The 18,589-nt window shown below is 41.9% G+C and overlaps 2 protein-coding genes across 5 annotated transcripts; one reads left to right on the forward strand and one right to left on the reverse strand.

Annotated features, from left to right (window-relative positions):
• Window positions 1-2,190: 2,190 nt before the first annotated feature.
• On the reverse strand, window positions 2,191-17,183 carry RFESD (Rieske Fe-S domain containing). 4 transcript variants are annotated; one of them, XM_081880601.1, is made up of 5 exons: window positions 17,039-17,168; window positions 11,107-11,366; window positions 9,376-9,556; window positions 9,246-9,280; window positions 2,191-2,806 (listed from the first exon to the last, which is right to left on the reverse strand). In XM_081880601.1, exons 3-5 carry the CDS (start codon window positions 9,551-9,553, stop codon window positions 2,537-2,539), a joined length of 483 nt encoding a protein of 160 aa, XP_081736727.1. In that variant the 5' UTR covers window positions 9,554-9,556; window positions 11,107-11,366; window positions 17,039-17,168; the 3' UTR covers window positions 2,191-2,536. The 4 variants fall into 4 exon arrangements, with proteins under 4 accessions (XP_081736727.1, XP_081736726.1, XP_081736728.1 ...); XM_081880600.1 differs by having other exon boundaries at window positions 17,035-17,161; XM_081880602.1 differs by lacking the exon at window positions 17,039-17,168 and adding an exon at window positions 12,823-12,949.
• LOC309352176 (spermatogenesis-associated protein 9-like) lies at window positions 4,370-8,738 on the forward strand. Its single transcript, XM_081880580.1, has 5 exons — window positions 4,370-4,687; window positions 4,982-5,070; window positions 6,059-6,286; window positions 7,431-7,526; window positions 8,459-8,738. Exons 1-5 carry the CDS (start codon window positions 4,627-4,629, stop codon window positions 8,696-8,698), a joined length of 714 nt encoding a protein of 237 aa, XP_081736706.1. The 5' UTR covers window positions 4,370-4,626; the 3' UTR covers window positions 8,699-8,738.
• Window positions 17,184-18,589: the final 1,406 nt, after the last annotated feature.

Below are 18,589 nucleotides of genomic sequence, written 5' to 3' on the forward strand. Positions count from 1 at the left end.
CTTCTGGCGAACCAGAGCAGCGCACGGAAACGCTGTTTACCACCCCGCCGGAGCGGTATCTATTTATCTACTTGCACATTGACTTGCTTTCGAACTGCTAGGTTGGCAGGAGCAGGGACCGAGCAATGGGAGCTCACCCCGTCGCAGGGATTCGAACCGCCAACCTGGTTCGCGTCCATTTACCTTTTCCCTTTAACTGTTAAAGTAGTAAAAGTAATGTTAAAAAGTTGAAGAATGACTAAGATTTTTATTAGTTGATAATTACAAGGCTATTTTGGAATTTTTGACAGCAAAATAGCTGCCTATGTATGTATGTCACAATTCCTATTATTTTCCTAAAGACACTCATAGCTTCCTTTGACTGATCCTGTCCACAAGGAATTTAGTTTCACAGTATTTTGTCTTTTAACTCGCTCTTCCAGTATGTATGCATTACTGTACAGAGCTTTCCTATGGGCTTGGTTTAAAAACAAAGTTCAATCGTACACTAGAAAATGGTTTCAGAACTCTGAACTCCAGAGAACCGTCATCAAATTAAGGGCAGTGCAGGAATTTGGTTATTTTCTTTTCCTTCTCAGTTGTCTTTGTCAGTCAGCTAGCCACATACTGTATAGGAAGGGCAAATTGCTCCCAGCAGCTCCACCTACACAGCAGTGAGTGCCAGGCTTATCCAAAACTACTGTGTAAATGGGGCTTTGTTGCTCACAAACTCTTTCCTGTGCACAGTTTCTCGCTACTGGAAGAAAAGGGCTCTGTTTGCAGCTAGGAGAAAAGGGCAGATTTCTTTACTTAGCAAAAACCCCAGACCTGATTAAGTGTTACAGATATGTGTGGTTCCTGCTGCTGCTGCTGCTGCTGTTTATCCTTTGTGGTGGCATAACTTTTGAAAGCTTTTACAGCATCTCTGCATCAGTTCCAGCACCTACCAGGGATTTGCAGTGTTTGTGCGAGGTTGGCAAACAGAGTAGGATGGGTTTTTTAATACTACATCAGCAACATAGAAGGGTGCCACATGGTATTGCTTTACACTTAGATAGGCCATCATCCAGGGGTACCAACTTGAATAAAATATTGTGGAGGCTCAGGTAAGCCCCTCCCTGCATAATCGATCACATGATGTGGTGCATGCATACCATTTGAATGGCAATGCCCATCAACATTGGGGGGGGGTCCTCTCAAATATTTTATGGAAGGCGGCGAAGGGACCCCGGCCTCTAGGCGTTGGCTCCTTTGCCATCATCAGTTGCCAAAGTTTCCAAGGACCAGGAGAAAGCAATCTGAAGACCTGTCAACCACTTGTTGGCAAGGGAGAAAATGCCTTATGTGGCACATAAGAAACTACAATATGTTCCCTGACTTGCTTTTAGCCTTGCCTTCTGCATTTTCAGCAAAAGTTTCATAAGTATTTCAATAGACCTTTGTGATGCATGCATATCATCCAGAAACAAAACTGACAAACTAAGAGTTAAATACTTGCATTCCTCAGAGCATGGCTGTACCTAGCTAATATGCATAACTGAGTAACTGCACATCTATCAAGACAAGAATAAGCATGAAAAAATGCCAGTGTGTCAAATCTTTGAGCATCATATCGTGAAAGTGAAGCCATTATCAGAGAAGGATTATGTGTCTCTGTGTTAAAGATGAATGATAGACTTCTCTAAGTCATGGTCCTCCATCCTCTGGCAAGCAATTTCACCCTTTTCTGGAGTACATTCCACCAATTTGGACCACCCAGGTGTTTATCACTGCATTAGCTTACTGTATCTCACTCACTCACTCACACACCCACACCACACCCCTACCCTCTCTCCCTACAGCCACATAGAGGCATACCTAGTATTCTGCCACAACACGCACCAATTGCACTCTTCTCCTTGCCTGTCAAGAGAGGCATGGCAAACTACCAAGGAGTTCAGCTTTTCCAGGATATACCTTCAGCACAGTGAATTTGGCCCAAAAGCAGCCTGTCACTTCCAGATGATACATGGCTGAGCTGGCCTCTAGCCGAGTTGCATTAGGCAGAAGCTGGGCTCCCTCATGCTGCCCTCCTGCTCACGGGCAGATCTATGCACTGCTAAATAACTGCACAGCTGGAACAGCCTTCAGGAATTCTTGCAGGAACCAATATGAACTTTGGCGATCATTTTGAGAAGGATTGGATTAAGAGCGAGAAAAAGAATTAAAGACTCCCAACAATAACAAATCATATTAGCATACAAGCACAACATCTCCAATTATATTGATAACATTGGTACATCATAATACTTTTAAAACATCATTTTATATTCTGGAAGCGAGACACACTTCTGAAGGCTGGATCAATATAAATCTAACATTTTGTTTACTGGCAAAATTAATCTATTATAAGCATACTATACTATATTCTTCTCAAAGGCACAAATGCTTCTCTGATCAACTCCCTTTTTAGAGAGACTGGAGCTCAGTTTCATATCATCACTCAGAAGCTGAATGCAAGGATAACATTCACATTCGCTGTTATTTTAAAGCCATTTACTAGGAAGCACAGAAGATGCTATTTTTTCTTAGGAGGCAGTATAATCCTATTGTGTATGTTAGCATAATGATCAGAATCTATATTGTCATCTGTATCTGAAAGAGTCACATAAACATTTCCGCTGTCCACAGTAACTCTATGAGTCCTCTGTTTTACTCCTTTCGACTGCCATTTGGGTTTTGGAGATGGCTCCCTGGGATTTATTGCTTGATACAATCCTTCACCTGTTGCCAGAGTTATTTTATACCTGTGCCAGGGACAAATAATGCAAGGCTGTCCATTGATGTCCTAAACACACAAGGGAAGGAGGGAAGAACAGACGAGAAGGGAAAAATAGTAAAATTATTATTATTCTTACACTGAACATGCCCCACACAAAATCCTTCATACCACTATAATAGTAGTATTAGGTTCCTGTTTTTTTAAAAAAGCATATAAATGTAACAAGAGTGCAAACTCCTGGAAAGTCTCCCTTAAAGTTCATTGGAAAATAACTTTAGTACTGGTTCACTTCTGACGCCCCCCCCCCTTTCTGAGATTGCGTGGCGAGTTCCCGTCCCCCCCCCCAGTGGAAATAAAGACACAAGACACATGACACAATTATTTAAGGTTAATGGGCTAAATATGGCCACAACTTTATTGGTTACAGGTGATGGTTACAGGTGAAGGGTTAACTACTGGTGGTTAACCCTTCCCGGACTTCAAGCAATCAGGCTGAAGCCGGATAGTCAGTTAGGACCAATGCCTAAGCCAACACCGCTCATTACCTGTAGCCAATAAAGTTGTGGCCCATTTTAGCCCATTAAACTAAATATTTGTGTCATCTATCTTTATTTCCTCTGGGGGGAGGCGGGAAACTGCCACACAATGGTGTATTAACAGTTTATTTCACCAGCCATGTGAGGAGGGCACTGCCTGGCTAATATGTCCTAGCAAGAATTGGAACAAAATATATAATTAGTACCTTTCCACCCAATCTTTTTTTGTCAGTGTAAAAAATATATATGCAGTTATGTGCAGTAACAGTACAAACATATATACATCTAAGTTCTATTAAGCTAAATATAACTAACTTTGCTGAGTAGATATGCATAAGTCTGCACTGTCAGTATCCCAAAGCATACAATTGATAAACAGAAAAATAAATTGTAATATTAATATACCCACGGCAGAGTAGGCCACTAAATTTTCTTAAAGTAAAACTCACACACATTCCATCCAACATTCACTGTACTCTGTTTTAAAAGTCAAGGGAGGGGACTTTGGAACTTTTTGTTCATTCTGAAACAGAATTCTAAGAACGTTAGGTGCTGTATAACCCAGAAAACAAAGCACTTTTTCCCACCTTGCTCTTCAGCTTTTATGCTAGTCTATCAAAGACAATAAACACAAGAAAACAATACAGTGGTACCTCGGGTTAAGTACTTAATTCGTTCCGGAGGTCCGTTCTTAACCTGAAACTGTACTTAACCTGAAGCACCACTTTAGCTAATGGAGCCTCCTGCTGCCACTGCGCCGCTGGAGCCCAATTTCTGTTCTTATCCTGAAGCAAAGTTCTTAACCTGAAGCACCATTTCTGGCTTAGCGGAGTGTGTAACCTGAAGCGTATGTAACCTGAAAGGTATGTAACCCCAGTGGCGTAGTGTGGGTTGTCAGCACCCGGGGCAAGGCAAGTAATTTGCGCCCCCTAACCCATGGATTTGCGCCCCCTAACCCTAACCCCCAGATGTTGCGCCCGGTGCGGCCGGCCCCCCCCACGCTATGCCACTGCGTAACCTGAGGTACCACTGTACTTGTTAATGTGGTTTCTGTGATGTAAAAAGAAAGCCATTGGTTTTTACATTATGTTATTTTGGAATGATCATATTTGAAAGTCCTGGTTGTTGAGACTACAGTGATTTTTTTTGGGGGGGGGGCTATTTTCCTGTGTACACATGATGTCAGGAGTCAAGGAGGCACTGTGCTTAAGAGGCACATTATGTTCTCATAAAGGTTTATTGCCTTGGAGGTGGAGATACACACATGTATGGCGTATTGTTATACATATATGGCATAAAACCAGATTAGGCTAAATTCAGGAGCTGTAGATAGACACCAGGGCATGCAGGATGTCTTTCAGGCCAATTGGCTGGATATGTGGACAGCTGGTCAACAAATTTGCTGGACAAGGTATGAGCTACTCTGTTTCTGAGTCTTGAATCCCCAAATGGAAATGAGTTCTCAAATCCTGGATTCTGGGAACACTGCCTTCTCTACACCTCTGTACTTGATTTTTTTTTTTAAAAAAAACATACCTGTTCCTACCAGATAGGCCAGGGGTAGGGAACCTCATTCCTGGGGGCCAAATATGGCCCTCAATGCCTCTCTGGCCTGTGGAATTTCATGTCTGAACAATGCTTACACGATAAGTATAATTTTGAAGACAGGCGCTTTATTCTTTTTGACTACTGTTTTTCAATTCAGCCCAGATAATACAGAGACTCTTCTTGGAAATTATAGATGAGATTAGGGATGAATTCCCCAATTTACTGAGACTGACAAGCTCAAACCAGGTAATGTTTCTTAGCTAATACTAATACTCTTTCACTATTATTTGAAAGTTAAGTTTATTTATACAATAGTCTGTTAAAGACTGCATTTGCTACAAACTCAGCAAAGTTTCAGCTTAATGTTTTACTCATACACAAAGTTATACACAAAGTTAGAAAAATAATTAATATATTCAGGGGAGACAAGTTGTGGTATAGCATACCTCCAGAAAGCTGCTACACACACACACACACACACACACACACACACACACGTATCATTTTTATCCAATGATGATAAAAACCATATTATTACTAAATCCCCAAAATAAGCATACCCGTGTGTGCATCTATTGAGTTTTGACTAATTTATCCAAGTAAGCAAGGTTAAACTGATGTTTCTAAAGCAGTCTAAAGTTCTACGGCATACAATGTTCTTTAGTAAAGAGCCCAAGGGTAGTAATGCTAATTTCCCCCCTACTGGTGTTTCTGTGAATAATTGTCTAAAATACATGTCAACTTGGTGCATTTGCTGGAATGTTGGACTAGGAGGGACCAGGGTTCAAATTCCCACTCAGCCATGAAGTCACTGGATGACAGCCCAGTCACTGTCTCTCAGCCTAACCTTGTGGGGAGGGAGAAATCCATTTATGCCATCTTGAGCTCCTTGGATTAAAAGTGAGATATTAATAGAATATAATAAATGAATGAATGCCAGGGTCAGATGTTTGCAGATCTCATCATATATTCATTGTCCCCAATGGCAAACGATTACTACATCAGCAATAGGGCCCAGTGTGGGAATGTTGAGGATAGTAGGAGAGAATATATTGATTAAATATTATCCTTCCTCACTCATGCTAGTGAGCTAGTAGCAGAGCACATTCCCTTGTACACTGCAAGAAGCTAGTTGATGAATCAAACTGGCTTTCTCTGTTCTAGGCCTCCCCCCCCCAAGTACCGTAATTTGACTATTTTTTTCTCTCCCTCCTTGTATTGACTTATATTTCAGGACGGCAATCGCACCGTGCAGGAGTCTAGGTCTGTTGTGGCAAGAGTGTTCTCTTCCGCTCATGCGGTAATGATTAGGCATGGGCTAGGTCATCTCTCCCGCTCTTCAAAATCAATTGCGAAATTTGTGCAGCCACACCTCATTCAAAAATTGGCAGGGCTGCATAGGCTATCACATTGTCTCTTGCAGAAACTGAATGCTCCCAAACAACCTCTTTATAAATTGAAGGTAGGCAATGGGTGTGACTGCTCCATCTCATATTTTCTTTTCTTTTTTAAAAAAATATATCTTTATTAGGAATTTCAACATAAACATCTCATATTTTCTAAGTGAGTTCTAAGTGAGTGTGTGAGGGATTTTCCTCAGCACCACAACAGAGGATGAGAAGGTAAAATTTCCTCCTCCATGCCATCTTGAGATTTTCATAATTATAAGCCTTATCAGCTGATGCTATTTGCTCTAAAAATGTTAGGTGCAAAGACCTTTTTTTAAAACATTCACATACACTTTGATCTTCCTTGTGCAGACAAGGATTCAGTATGAGATAAGATTCAGTATGGCAGCTTCCAATGTTCCAGTGATAGCATATTACAGCACAAACAAACAAAAAGGAATCTTGTGGCAGACTAATAGATATATTGTGGTACAGGCTTGTGGATTAGACTAGTGCTTTGTGCATATTTGCTAAAAACTAAGTCCCACTGAGTTCAAAAATTTACTCCCATGTCAATATGGGACATGGGCCTTATTTTCTATTGAAATCAATGGTAACTATTTGCATGAAATATATTTAGGATTTACATAATGACCTGTCAATTTGTAAACCTGATCTTCCCCAATAATTTGTCTGGGGCAGCAGTGATAGTGTGTGGGCGCACAGAGAGTTAATAAACCACATCAGGAATCCTGCATGGAAATATTTAGGAACTGTCTAGCATGTGAATATTAGCTTGTTATCCATGTTGAGCTTTATGTCCCATTGATTTAAATAAGGAAGATATAAGAAAGGTCTTAACTCTCCCGTTCAAACCAAAGGAACTTAAAAGTGCTAAACTTTGAAAGGATCATGTATACCAAACTGCAATATGGCAGAAGAATGAATTCCTTGACTATGAATCCCAGCTTGGTGTAGTCGTTAAGAGTAGTGGACTCGTAATCTGGTGAACTGGGTTCGCTTCCCCGCTCCTCCACATGCAGCTGCTGGGTGACCTTGGGCTAGTCATATTTCTCTGAAGTCTCTCAGTCTCACTCACCTCACAGAGTGTTTGTTGTGGGGGGTGAAGGGGAAGGAGATTGTTAGCCGCTTTGAGACTCCTTAAGGGGAGTGAAAGGCAGGATATCAAGTCCAAACTCTTCTTCTTCTTCTTTACAGGAAAAATCCATGTTCCTTTATGATGTCCTTTCCTATCCAACGAAGACCGCCCTCACTGGTGTAATGAGCATTTCTTATGCAGCACTAATTTATCTGGTAGGTTCGTAAATACTGTTCTTTCTGATCCTTCTTGTTTTGTGCTTCCCCTTCCCTTCAGCAAAGAATTGAAGCCATGCATTATTCTTCCATTACTGTGAACCCTTTTAGTGCACATTACCAATACACAGCTGTAGCTGGCATGCTAGCTGTGACCTTTCCTCGACCAACATTGCCTACCTACAGTAGCATATATACGGGTAACCTGTAATTTAGGCTGTTGCTATTACACTCTGCAAAGGGCAGCTATTCCAGACAGTCCAGAAACGGCCACTGGCACTAAAGCAGGATCAAGGGTCACTCATCCTTAAAGCTCAAGAGGATGATCATGCAACTGTCAATATGCCAGCATTTCTTAAAAGTGTTCATGAGAACAAGTGTTGACCACATGCAGCATTCCTTGATGGGATGGTTCAAGGGGTAGGACAACACACACACATATACACACATACACACAGCCTTTTAGACTGAAACCAGTCCGGAAATTTTCAAAGTGTGATCTGCTCACCCCATCCCCATCATGATTCTATCCTTTCTCCCAGGCATTTGATATACAGCAGTACCTCGGAAGTCAAATGGAATCTGTTCTGGAAGCCCGTTTGACTTCCAAAATGTTCGGAAACCAAGGGACGGTTTCTGATTGGCTGTAGGAAGCTTCTGCAGCCAATCAGAAGCCGCGTCGGATGTTCGGGTTCCAAAGAACGTTCGCAAACTGGAACACTCACTTCCAGGTTTGCGTTGTTCGGGTGCCAAAACATTCGACTCGCAAGGCTTCACAAACCAAGGTACAACTGTATTGATACAAGTAATGCACCCTAACCAAGTACGGCTATACTGCAAAACTGTATCTCTTGAAGTTAGGCAGAAATGCAGAGGATTCCAAACCTTTCCGTTTCTTTATGCTAAAATATGTACCTCTTATGTGTATACAGGCAGTCTCCATTAATAAAGCACTGGGAAGAATTAAAAGCATAACTGAAACAAAAAAGAGCTCCAGGGAAAGCAGCAGCGATGGTCTCGATGCAGATGGATTTCCCAGAGTCAAGGAAACGGGAAACGACTCTGCAACTTCCTCCACACACCAAGTATCTTCAGAGTTGACTATTAAGGAATCACTAAGCAGAGGAAGCATCCAAACACTACTTTTGGCAATAGATAAAGAAAATGAATAATAATGCTCCCTTGTACCCAATAAAGGTAAAGGCACCCCTGTCCCTCAGATGTCACTTTTGTTTCTTGGACGTGCCTTTTTAAATTCAGAACTATCACTCCCTAAATAAAAAGGCAGTTTCACTCTTTTTTCCAGTTGGCAGTGCTGAAGTGAGGATGGAGAGGCCTGTACAGTAGCACCTCGGGTTAAGAACTTAATTTGTTCTGGAGGTCTGTTGTTAAGCTGAAACTGTTCTTAACCTGAAGCACCACTTTAGCTAATGGGGCCTCCCTCTGCCACTGCGCTGCCAAAGCAGGATTTCTGTTCTCAACCTGAAGCAAAGTTCTTAACCCGAGGTACTATTTCTGGGTTAGTGGAGTCTGTAACCTGAAGCGTCTGTAACATGAAGCATATGTAACCTGAGGTACCACTGTACACATGTTCCATGGAACCTCTTTTAAAAGACTCACCCTGTATATGCACAGTAGTACTGCATTACTGTCGCATTAAGTTAATAGCATTCTTATTTATCAGAAGGTTCTGAATGAGGAAGTACTGTATTTGCATACCTCTATATCTCCTTCATGTAAGGGGCCTCCTGTATCTGTTAAAAGAACAGAATACAAAATTAGAGCAGAGGCTCAAACTAGCTAACGTTTAAAGTTGTTCCAAAAACACTATCTTCGGAAAAATTCTTACGGTAACAGCGGCAATCCAGAGCATAAAACCTTCCATCGTGATAGAAGACAACAACTTCTCTGTCATGGATGACCACTGTTGTCCTTCGTAGTTTTTTAATATCATCTTCTCTGCCAACACAAACTGAACTTCTGTCTTCCTTCTTTTTAGACATTTCAACAGAGCTGTCCTCATTCATATTCTGAAAGCAAGAGAAAATGCATTATACTACTTAATACGACTGTCAGAAATAACCATGTTGAGGAAAGAAAATCACAACCATTACTGGCCCCCATTTATAGCTGGTGCACAAAGAACTTTCACTGCAAACAAACAATATACAGTGGTACCTCAGTTTACAAACTTAATCCGTTCCGGAAGTCTGTTCTTAAACCAAAACTGTTCTTAAACCGAGCTTTCCCTAGTGAGGCCTCCGGCTGCCAGTGCCCTTCCACCGTTCGGCTTCCGTTCTTAGACCAAGGTAAAGTTTGCAAACTGGGACACTACTTCTGGTTTTGTGGAGTTCGTAAACCGAATAGTTCGTAAACAGGGCTGTTCTTAAACCGAGGTACCACTGTATTTATTTTATGTGGATCAAATGGTATCCGCCTATTTCAAGCATGATATGGAAAGGGTGAATAAAAATAAAACAGGAGTAGTACATCCTGTTCGGCATTTGAAAACCTTTCTGAAATTTACTGTAGACTACGTATTTTAAAAAGAGGGATTCATCCATTCATGTGTGTGGCAATCCAATCTGTGAACTGGACGATTTTCACCCTATCTTTTATCCACGTATGGTGGTGTGAAATTTTTAAAGGTTATCTGATCTATGTGGCAAGCTGTTGAATGCAAATGGCTTATCCTGTAAGGACAGCGTCACAAGGATAAAGTCCTCATCTGATGGCCAGTATATTGAAACAAGTAGCCCTTGTTCATGGCACCAACATAGCAACAACTTTCCACAGCAATAGCAGAATGTTAATCAAAAGCTAAAGTAAAGGGTGGAGGTTTGGTGTGCATGAAAATTTTTCTTTTCTGAAATGCTGTCCATTTTCATTCTGTGACCACAGGGTATTATTTGTTCAAAGGTATGCAAAAACCTTGATTTTACAACTTGTCACAAGTTCTTCTGAGGATGCAGTGGCAGCCAAAAACTAAGTTATAAAGCATATAGGACAACCTGAACTGGAGAAAAAAATTCACATTCATTTTGCCATCAGTGACAGCTGTTAATTTTGTTGTATAATACACAGTTCTTGGGTTGTTTTTTTAAAAAAACATATTGCACAAAAATGTGTTTTGAGAGCCAGAACAGATAAAGTGTTTAATGATTTTCTGAGTGCTTAAAGCTGCAATCTAAGAGACAGCGGAGTAAATTGCATAACTGTCAGATCTGCAGTCACTGTGTCTCGTCTTCGGTCTTAGCTTATAATACTTTCCAGCTTAAAAACCAACAATAAATGAGCCCCAGTGAGTTCAATGTGAATTCACTGCATTAGGCATTCATAGAATTGTAGAATAAGATAAAAGGAAATACTTAGCAGCACAAGATGAAAGAATACATATAATTACAGGCAATATCTTAAACTTTCACAATGGAAGACGTACAAAATAGTACAAAATAATACATATGAAAGAGAGAAAACAAGATACTTTCTGAATCTACTTTAATTATATTTCACAATCAGAAACACCTTTAAATGAAAAGTCAGTGGCACTGCATTTAAAAACTATTGTTAAGAATGGTACCTGTGTGGAAAGTGGCAGATTCACATTCCCAGGGAAATCTGAATGGTGATTCTCTAAGACAGTAGTGTGGCAAACGACAAAGAAGTTGTATTGTCACAGAAATATAGAAGCAAGATTGTAAGAGGTGGGTGAAAGTTCTGAATCATCAGCTTCCAACCGTCACATCCACCACGTATGCCTTTATACAGAGGAGTTCTTTACTGGGAAAGATGTTTTCGTAGAGCCTTCACACAGTGACGTGACTTGGGAGAAGATGCATCCTGCCAGAGCAGATAGGAAAGTTAAGAACCAGGCTGCACTGAATTGATAAGGACGTTTTAGATAATCACTTGTTCACCTTAAAAGTAACCCCTAACCTAAAGCAACTAGATATTTTAGAGTACTGTAATGAAACTTTATTACGGAGGATGACCAAAGTCTGCAATTTTATCATGACAAGTTGTTTGTTGTTTACTGTCGTAACAACATGTATCTTCTGTACCATGAAAAATAAAAACATGGTTTTTAAAATAAAGACGTAGTGCTAAACCTGCCTCCTCCAGGAACACTGGATCGCAATGATGAAAATATTACTCATGTCTCAGGCTTAACAACAACAACAACAACAACAACAACAACAACAATAATTTATTATTACGGTTGGAGACCAGCTTGTGAAACACAAATGGGACTGCCATCCCAAATAAGAATTATTTATTTGTACCCTGCCCACCTGACTGGGTTTCCCCAGCCACTCGGGCAGCTACAGTTGCCCATGATCAAGGGTGAATTTCCACCCCCCCAAGTGCTTTATTTTTCTGATAAAACATCCTGTTTCCTAAATTCATTAGTAACAATGAATAGGTAAAGGTAAAGGGATCCCTGACCATTAGGTCCAGTCGTTACCGACTCTGGGGTTGTGGTGCTCATCTCGCTTTATAGGCCGGGGGAGCCGGCCTACAGCTTCCAGGTCATGTGGCCAGCATGACTAAGCCGCTTCTGGCGAACCAGAGCAGCGCACGGAAACGTCGTTTACCTTCCCGCCGGAGCAGAACCTATTTATCTACTTGCACGCTGATGTGCTTTCAAACTGCTAGGTTGGCAGGAGCAGGGACTGAGCAATGGGAGCTCACCCCGTCGCAGGGATTCGAACTGCCGACCTTCTGATTGGCAAGTCCTAGGCTCTGTGGCTTAACCCACAGCGCCACCCGCATCTCTAACAATGAATAGAGGCCAACTATAAATCCAATACTAGACAAGTGTGCCAGTCTTGTACAAGTCAAAGTGGTGTATAAACAGTACAACTGAACTTTATTTGAGAACTCACTCTCAGACAAACATGCATATATAGGATCAGGCTCCAAAAGGCCTCCACGCATTCCAGTGAAGCAATACTGCCCCAAGCAACATCAGAACCCCACACCTTTTGCAGACATAATCCCAGTGAGTTGAATGGGCTTCATGCTATCACAGAAGCTTTGAAATATTTAATCTATGCAGTTCCCAGCACACTGATACCATCCTTATTCAGCCACAAGCAAGTGGAATCTGATTGCTCATACAGGTGTGCAACTCGTAGCAGCGTCTGTGTAAATTGGCCATAAAAACTCTCAGTACGGAGAGAGTGTAAAAGGATTTCAGCTGCAATGGGAGAAGGCCAGCTGTGGACACTCGCCGATGTCTATAGCAAATTCGATTAACTTGTGTTTCCCAGCTTTCATTCTTCCTGTGAGTCACCCTTCCTACTGCCAAGCAGACTCTTAGCTGGGAACACTCTGAGATTTGTGATGAACAAGGAAAGAACTGCCTGGAAGTAAACATACTGGCACAGCATCCATAGAAGCACTGTGTTCAGAATACAGAAATGTGAAGGGGGAGGGGAGAGAACCACCTAGTAGCGGTTGAAGTTGACAACTCCACTGTGATGCAATGACAATCTTTACTGTATGTTAATAACTAGATCTTACCCCTCTCTGGGGCAACCACCTGAAAGAAAATGGGTTCTTCTCACTTGCACATCTTCTTTTATTTGTACAGCATGCACATTTTTTAAAGTTGTCCTCTGCCTAATATCTAACTTTAACTTAAAATAATCCAGATGGCTTAGAAGTCAAAAGTCATGCAAGTGTGGTTTATTACATACTTATTAAAATGTAAAAAAAAAGAAAAACACCACGTGGGATTTATATACAGTGGTACCTCGGGTTACATACGCTTCAGGTTACATACGCTTCAGGTTACAGTCTCCGCTAACCCAGAAATAGTGCTTCAGGTTAAGAACTTTGCTTCAGGATGAGAACAGAAATTGTGCTCCGGCGGCGCGGCAGCAACAGGAGTGGTGCTTCAGGTTAAGAACAGTTTCAGGTTAAGTACGGACCTCCGGAACGAATTAAGTACTTAACCCGAAGTACCACTGTAATGTGAAACACACAAGAATCCTTCCCAATTTATAAAGCTTTCGAGAAATCTATGGAATAAGATAGGAAGTGGGGAGGAGTATTAAGTTGCCACTGAAATCATATAAAGCTTAAAACATACATTGTGATAATCACAGAACTGTAGAATTGGGAGGTCATCTAGTTCAACCCCCTGCAGTGCAGGAATCTTTTGCCCAACGTGAAACTCGAACCCAAGACCCTGAGATTAGGAGTCAAATGCTCTACCAACTGAGCTATAATAATATAATGGGCACAATTATTTTCTTAAAAAATCAAGTCAAGTAACTTAGAAAAATATATCATGGCCATAATCCAGTCTCTCTTAGATCATCTTCCCCCACTCCTGTGTGTGCTGTTTCGGGGTGAGGAGCTGTCCTTCTAATCTAATCACTTCCCCTTCTTTCTGGCAGCTTTACTACAAGCAGACAGCTGTGGGCAGCTAACAGCATTCATGAAGTACAGCCTGGATGGGGCTCTATGATATCTTATGCGAGTCATACTCACGGTCATTTGTATCCTGTGTTACTCAGAGTAGAGCACTGGAATTAATGGGCATTATGATAGAGGATTCACTGCCTCCTGCTGTTTTTGCAGTACATTTTTAGAGTAATTGGCTGGAGTGGTTAATATAGCTATAACTGAGCCACAACTGATTGGTTCAAAATTGGGAAAGGAGTACGACAAGGCTGTATTTTGTCTCCCTGCTTATTTAACTTATATGCAGAATTCATCATGCGAAAGGCTGGGCTGGATGAATCCCTAGCCGGAATTAAGATTGCTGGAAGAAATATCAACAACCTCAGATATGCAGATGACACAACCTTGATGGCAGAAAGTGAGGAGGAATTAAAGAACCTTTTAATGAGGGTGAAAGAGGAGAGCGCAAAATATGGTCTGAAGCTCAACATCAAAAAAACGAAGATCATGGCCACTGGTCCCATCACCTCCTGGCAAATAGAAGGGGAAGAAATGGAGGTAGTGAGAGATTTTACTTTCTTGGGCTCAATGATCACTGCAGATGGTGACAGCAGCCACGAAATTAAAAGACGCCTGCTTCTTGGGAGAAGGGCAATGACAGGCCTAGACAGCATCTTGAGAAGTAGAGACATCACCTTGCCAACAAAGGTTCGTATAGTTATGGAAAATAAAACTCCAAGGTGGCTTTCACCTCTGGAAGCTAAGGCCCGAAAAAGACCCAATATGGAGGCCAAATGGCCAAAATATTGGGAAATATTAGAGAAAGATGGAGACAATTGGAAATTGCAGAGTTTGGAGAAAATGAAGGATAAGGTGCGAGACTGGTTACATTATGCTCAGATTAAAGAAGTTTTTAAAAATGACAAAAAGTTAGGGTTCCAGGTGGAGAAATCGAAGTTAGAAACAGAATTGTTAGAACCAAAGACCAAGGTATTATCTAGAATGTATAACTTGCTGCTAAAGTGGAATACACAAGACGAAATGGTTAAATCGGCTATGATAAAATGGGCACAGGACATTGGGCATAACATTATGTTTGAGGACTGGGAAAGGTTGTGGACCACTGGGCTGAACTTCACCGCATGTAATGCTCTGAAGGAAAATGTTATGAAAATGATATATAGATGGTACATGACCCCAGTTAAACTTGCCAAAATATACCATTCGTCTGATAATAAATGTTGGAAATGTAAAGAAAATGAAGGAACATTCTTTCACCTCTGGTGGACATGCCCTAAGGTGAAGGTCTTCTGGGAAATGATATATAATGAGCTGAAAAAGGTATTTAAGTATACCTTCACAAAGAAACCAGAGGCCTTTCTTCTGGGCATTGTCGGCCAGAAGGTGTTAAAGAAGGATCGAACATTTTTCATGTATGCAACAACGGCAGCAAGGATTCTCATCGCAAAAAACTGGAAAACCCAAGATCTACCCACACTGGAAGAGTGGCAGATGCAGCTGATGGACTATATGCAACTGGCCGAGATGACCGGCAGAATCCGTGATCTGGGAGAAGAGAAATTGGAGGAAGACTGGGAGAAATTCAAGATGTATCTACAAAAATATTGTAATTTGGTTGAATGTTAAGAAGGATGCTAGATTATAAAAAACTGGTCACCACCAAACTAGATCTAAATTTGATGATAAGTGAGACTAAAGAAAATATAAAACTTTTTGGAAGAAGTGCTAGATTACATTTGAATGAGTGGACATGAGATTGTAAACAAGTTGATAATTTGTTTGGAAAAAAATTTTAACGATGTAAATGGGAGCGGGAGACGTGAGGGAGTCCAAAGAAGTGTTGAAATTGTTGTAAAAGAAGTAAGATTGTTTATTATGTGCATTTATATTTAAAAACCTTAATAAATATTTATAAAAAAAAAAAACAAAGGTTCGTATAGTTAAAGCTATGGTTTTCCCAGTAGTGATGTATGGAAGTGAGAGCTGGACCATAAAGAAGGCTGATCGCCGAAGAATTGATGCTTTTGAATTATGGTGCTGGAGGAGACTCTTGAGAGTCCCATGGACTGCAAGAAGATCAAACCTCTCCATACTGAAGGAAATCAACCCTGAGTGCTCACTGGAAGGACAGATTGTGAAGCTGAGGCTCCAGTACTTTGGCCACCTCATGAGAAGAGAAGACTCCCTGGAGAAGACCCTGATGTTGGGAAAGATGGAGGGCACAAGGATAAGGGGATGGCAGAGGACGAGATGGTTGGATAGTGTTTTCGAGGTTACCAGCATGAGTTTGACCAAACTGCGGGAGGCAGTGGAGGACAGAGGTGCCTGGCGTTCTCTGGTCCATGGGGTCACGAAGAGTCGGACACGACTAAACGACTAAACAACAACAAATTACAAGTGTCTAACAGGAGAAGAATTAGAGAATGCCCATTTTTTGAAACATGAGCAGAGAAACCTGAGACCCATATCGATTTAGTTTAGCTCCTCACGACAAATGTAAATATAAAATTTCACCCATGCTACACAGTACTCTTAACAATCAAACTGCAGAAATCTACCAGGTTAAATGCACTGTTTAAAATATCCCTGCTTCTTTGAATAGGTATCACTTTGCAAAGAATATCACGACTGCAAGATGTAGCGCGTGTGTAAAATGGGAGTTACACAAATATATTATTTGAAAGGCGTGCGGCGGATCCACACGCCACGGAGTGATTTATTTCCATTTATATTTCCATTTACAGCTTCAGAGCCAGGCATTCTCCTCCCTCCGTACCCAATTTGGCCGCAAAGCTCAGAAAAACGTCGGCAATTAAAAACAACATAACACTGATAGCAACAACCGCTAGGCGGCGATCGAAACAAAAAGTCTTCAAGCAGCGTAGTCTTGTCTAGTATGCAACACGCATGTGCAGCTTTATCTCCAAGCTCAGACTGCAATACCCAGCGGCCACCGCGCTCCGAGACTACAACTCCCGAAGGCCTCTGCGCTGTCACCCCTCCCCCCTTCCTCTCGCGCGTGTTATGTGGGCTTAAGAGGGAGGGGGAAGGGAAGTGGCTTCTTGACGTCTACAAACCTGCTTAATGTGGCCTAACGCTGCAGTAGCAACCGGAGGGCGAGACCCACGAGTTGAGGCGCCACCGCAAATCGCTAACTGAGGAACCGTTTTTGCTTCTCCGCGGCGTCGCGCCATTAAAACGCGAAGGGAGAAACGCTATTGGACGGCGAGGTGTCACGTGGTAGCGGTTGCTGCGCCTTTCCTAGATCTAGAACGCAGCTCTATAATTCACGCTGGAGGAGAAAGCAGTCCATTCCCATTAAGCGGAACGTACTTCTGAGTTAATATGCGAAGGGCTGCGCTGTTAGGAAAGCCAGGAAAGCGTTGGGGGGAAATAATAAAGAGACACCATATGGTAATACAATCATTAGGCCACCTGTACGTACACACACACACACACACACACACACACACAGTGCAATGAGGTCCTAAGCAAACTTGAGAAGTACTCCAGAACTCTTCATCGTACTCCGTGCCAGATTTACGTATAAGCTAAACAAGCCCTTGGGGCCCCCCAAAAAATGTAAAGGGGGGGGGGACTGGATGTACATTTCTGAAATCTAAGATAAAATAAAATCTACATAAATTACCATATAGCATATATACAACAACAACAATCTTTATTACGGTCCAGAGACCCAACAAATCGTTACAAAGCAATACACAATTCATACAGCCTACCTCCAAGTTAAACAAGCATTTTGTTCAGACAAAACCATGACAAATTGTTGTTGACAAAGGAGAGCTGGGCATATAAAGGGCCCCATTACCTTCAGCAGCTAAGGCCTCATCAAACCTAAATCCAGCCCTGATCACACTTGAGGAGCAGCACAAAGGGTGGAGGGCATGGGCATAGCCAGGGACAGGGAACAACAGCTCCCCCAAACAAACACACAAGTAGAAATAATTAGAATGAAATTGAAATGCTCACTGAGGTCACTTGGATGATGCTGTGGTGCATTCTAGCAACGCAACTGGCAACCCGACTGAGGGACAGCGCTAGACAGAGGATGATGACAGGTGAGTGTCCTGCCCCCCCCCATATATCCTGGCTACGCCCATGGGTGGAGGAGTGGGTAGAGGAAGGGTTGCATCCTCTCCTCTGCAATCATGTGGTGGTTGGGGCCAGAGGCAAAAGTGGGCAGAGCAACAGAGGTAACTTTAACTTTGTACAGTTGTCTACACTGCGGCCACATAAAAGCCAGATGTTTCTACACACCTGCACATATCTCTCCATCCAGGCAAGCAAGAGGCATTGTCACAATTTAAGAACACGTTTCAGATATGCCCAAAGCACTAGACAAGGGTACAGAGCACAGCTGGTGGGGACGGATGTGACCTGAGGACATGAGTTGTTGCCTGGGGAGGGTCCATAGGACGGGCAGAGAGGTCTGAAGGACTGCGTTCAGCATCTGGGCCACTGGTTCCATAGCACTATAATAGCCATTATGGCTAAAAGTCATTGAGTTCAGATGGAATCAGACTTTTGCCTTACAATCTAAACGCACTGATTACAAGTCGGCTTCACTGATTTCAGGCTCAACCTATATCAATGTTTTGAAGGTCAAA

Source organism: Podarcis erhardii, assembly GCF_964252035.2.
Source record: "Podarcis erhardii genome assembly, chromosome: 11".
Taxonomy (NCBI): Eukaryota; Metazoa; Chordata; class Lepidosauria; order Squamata; family Lacertidae; genus Podarcis; species Podarcis erhardii.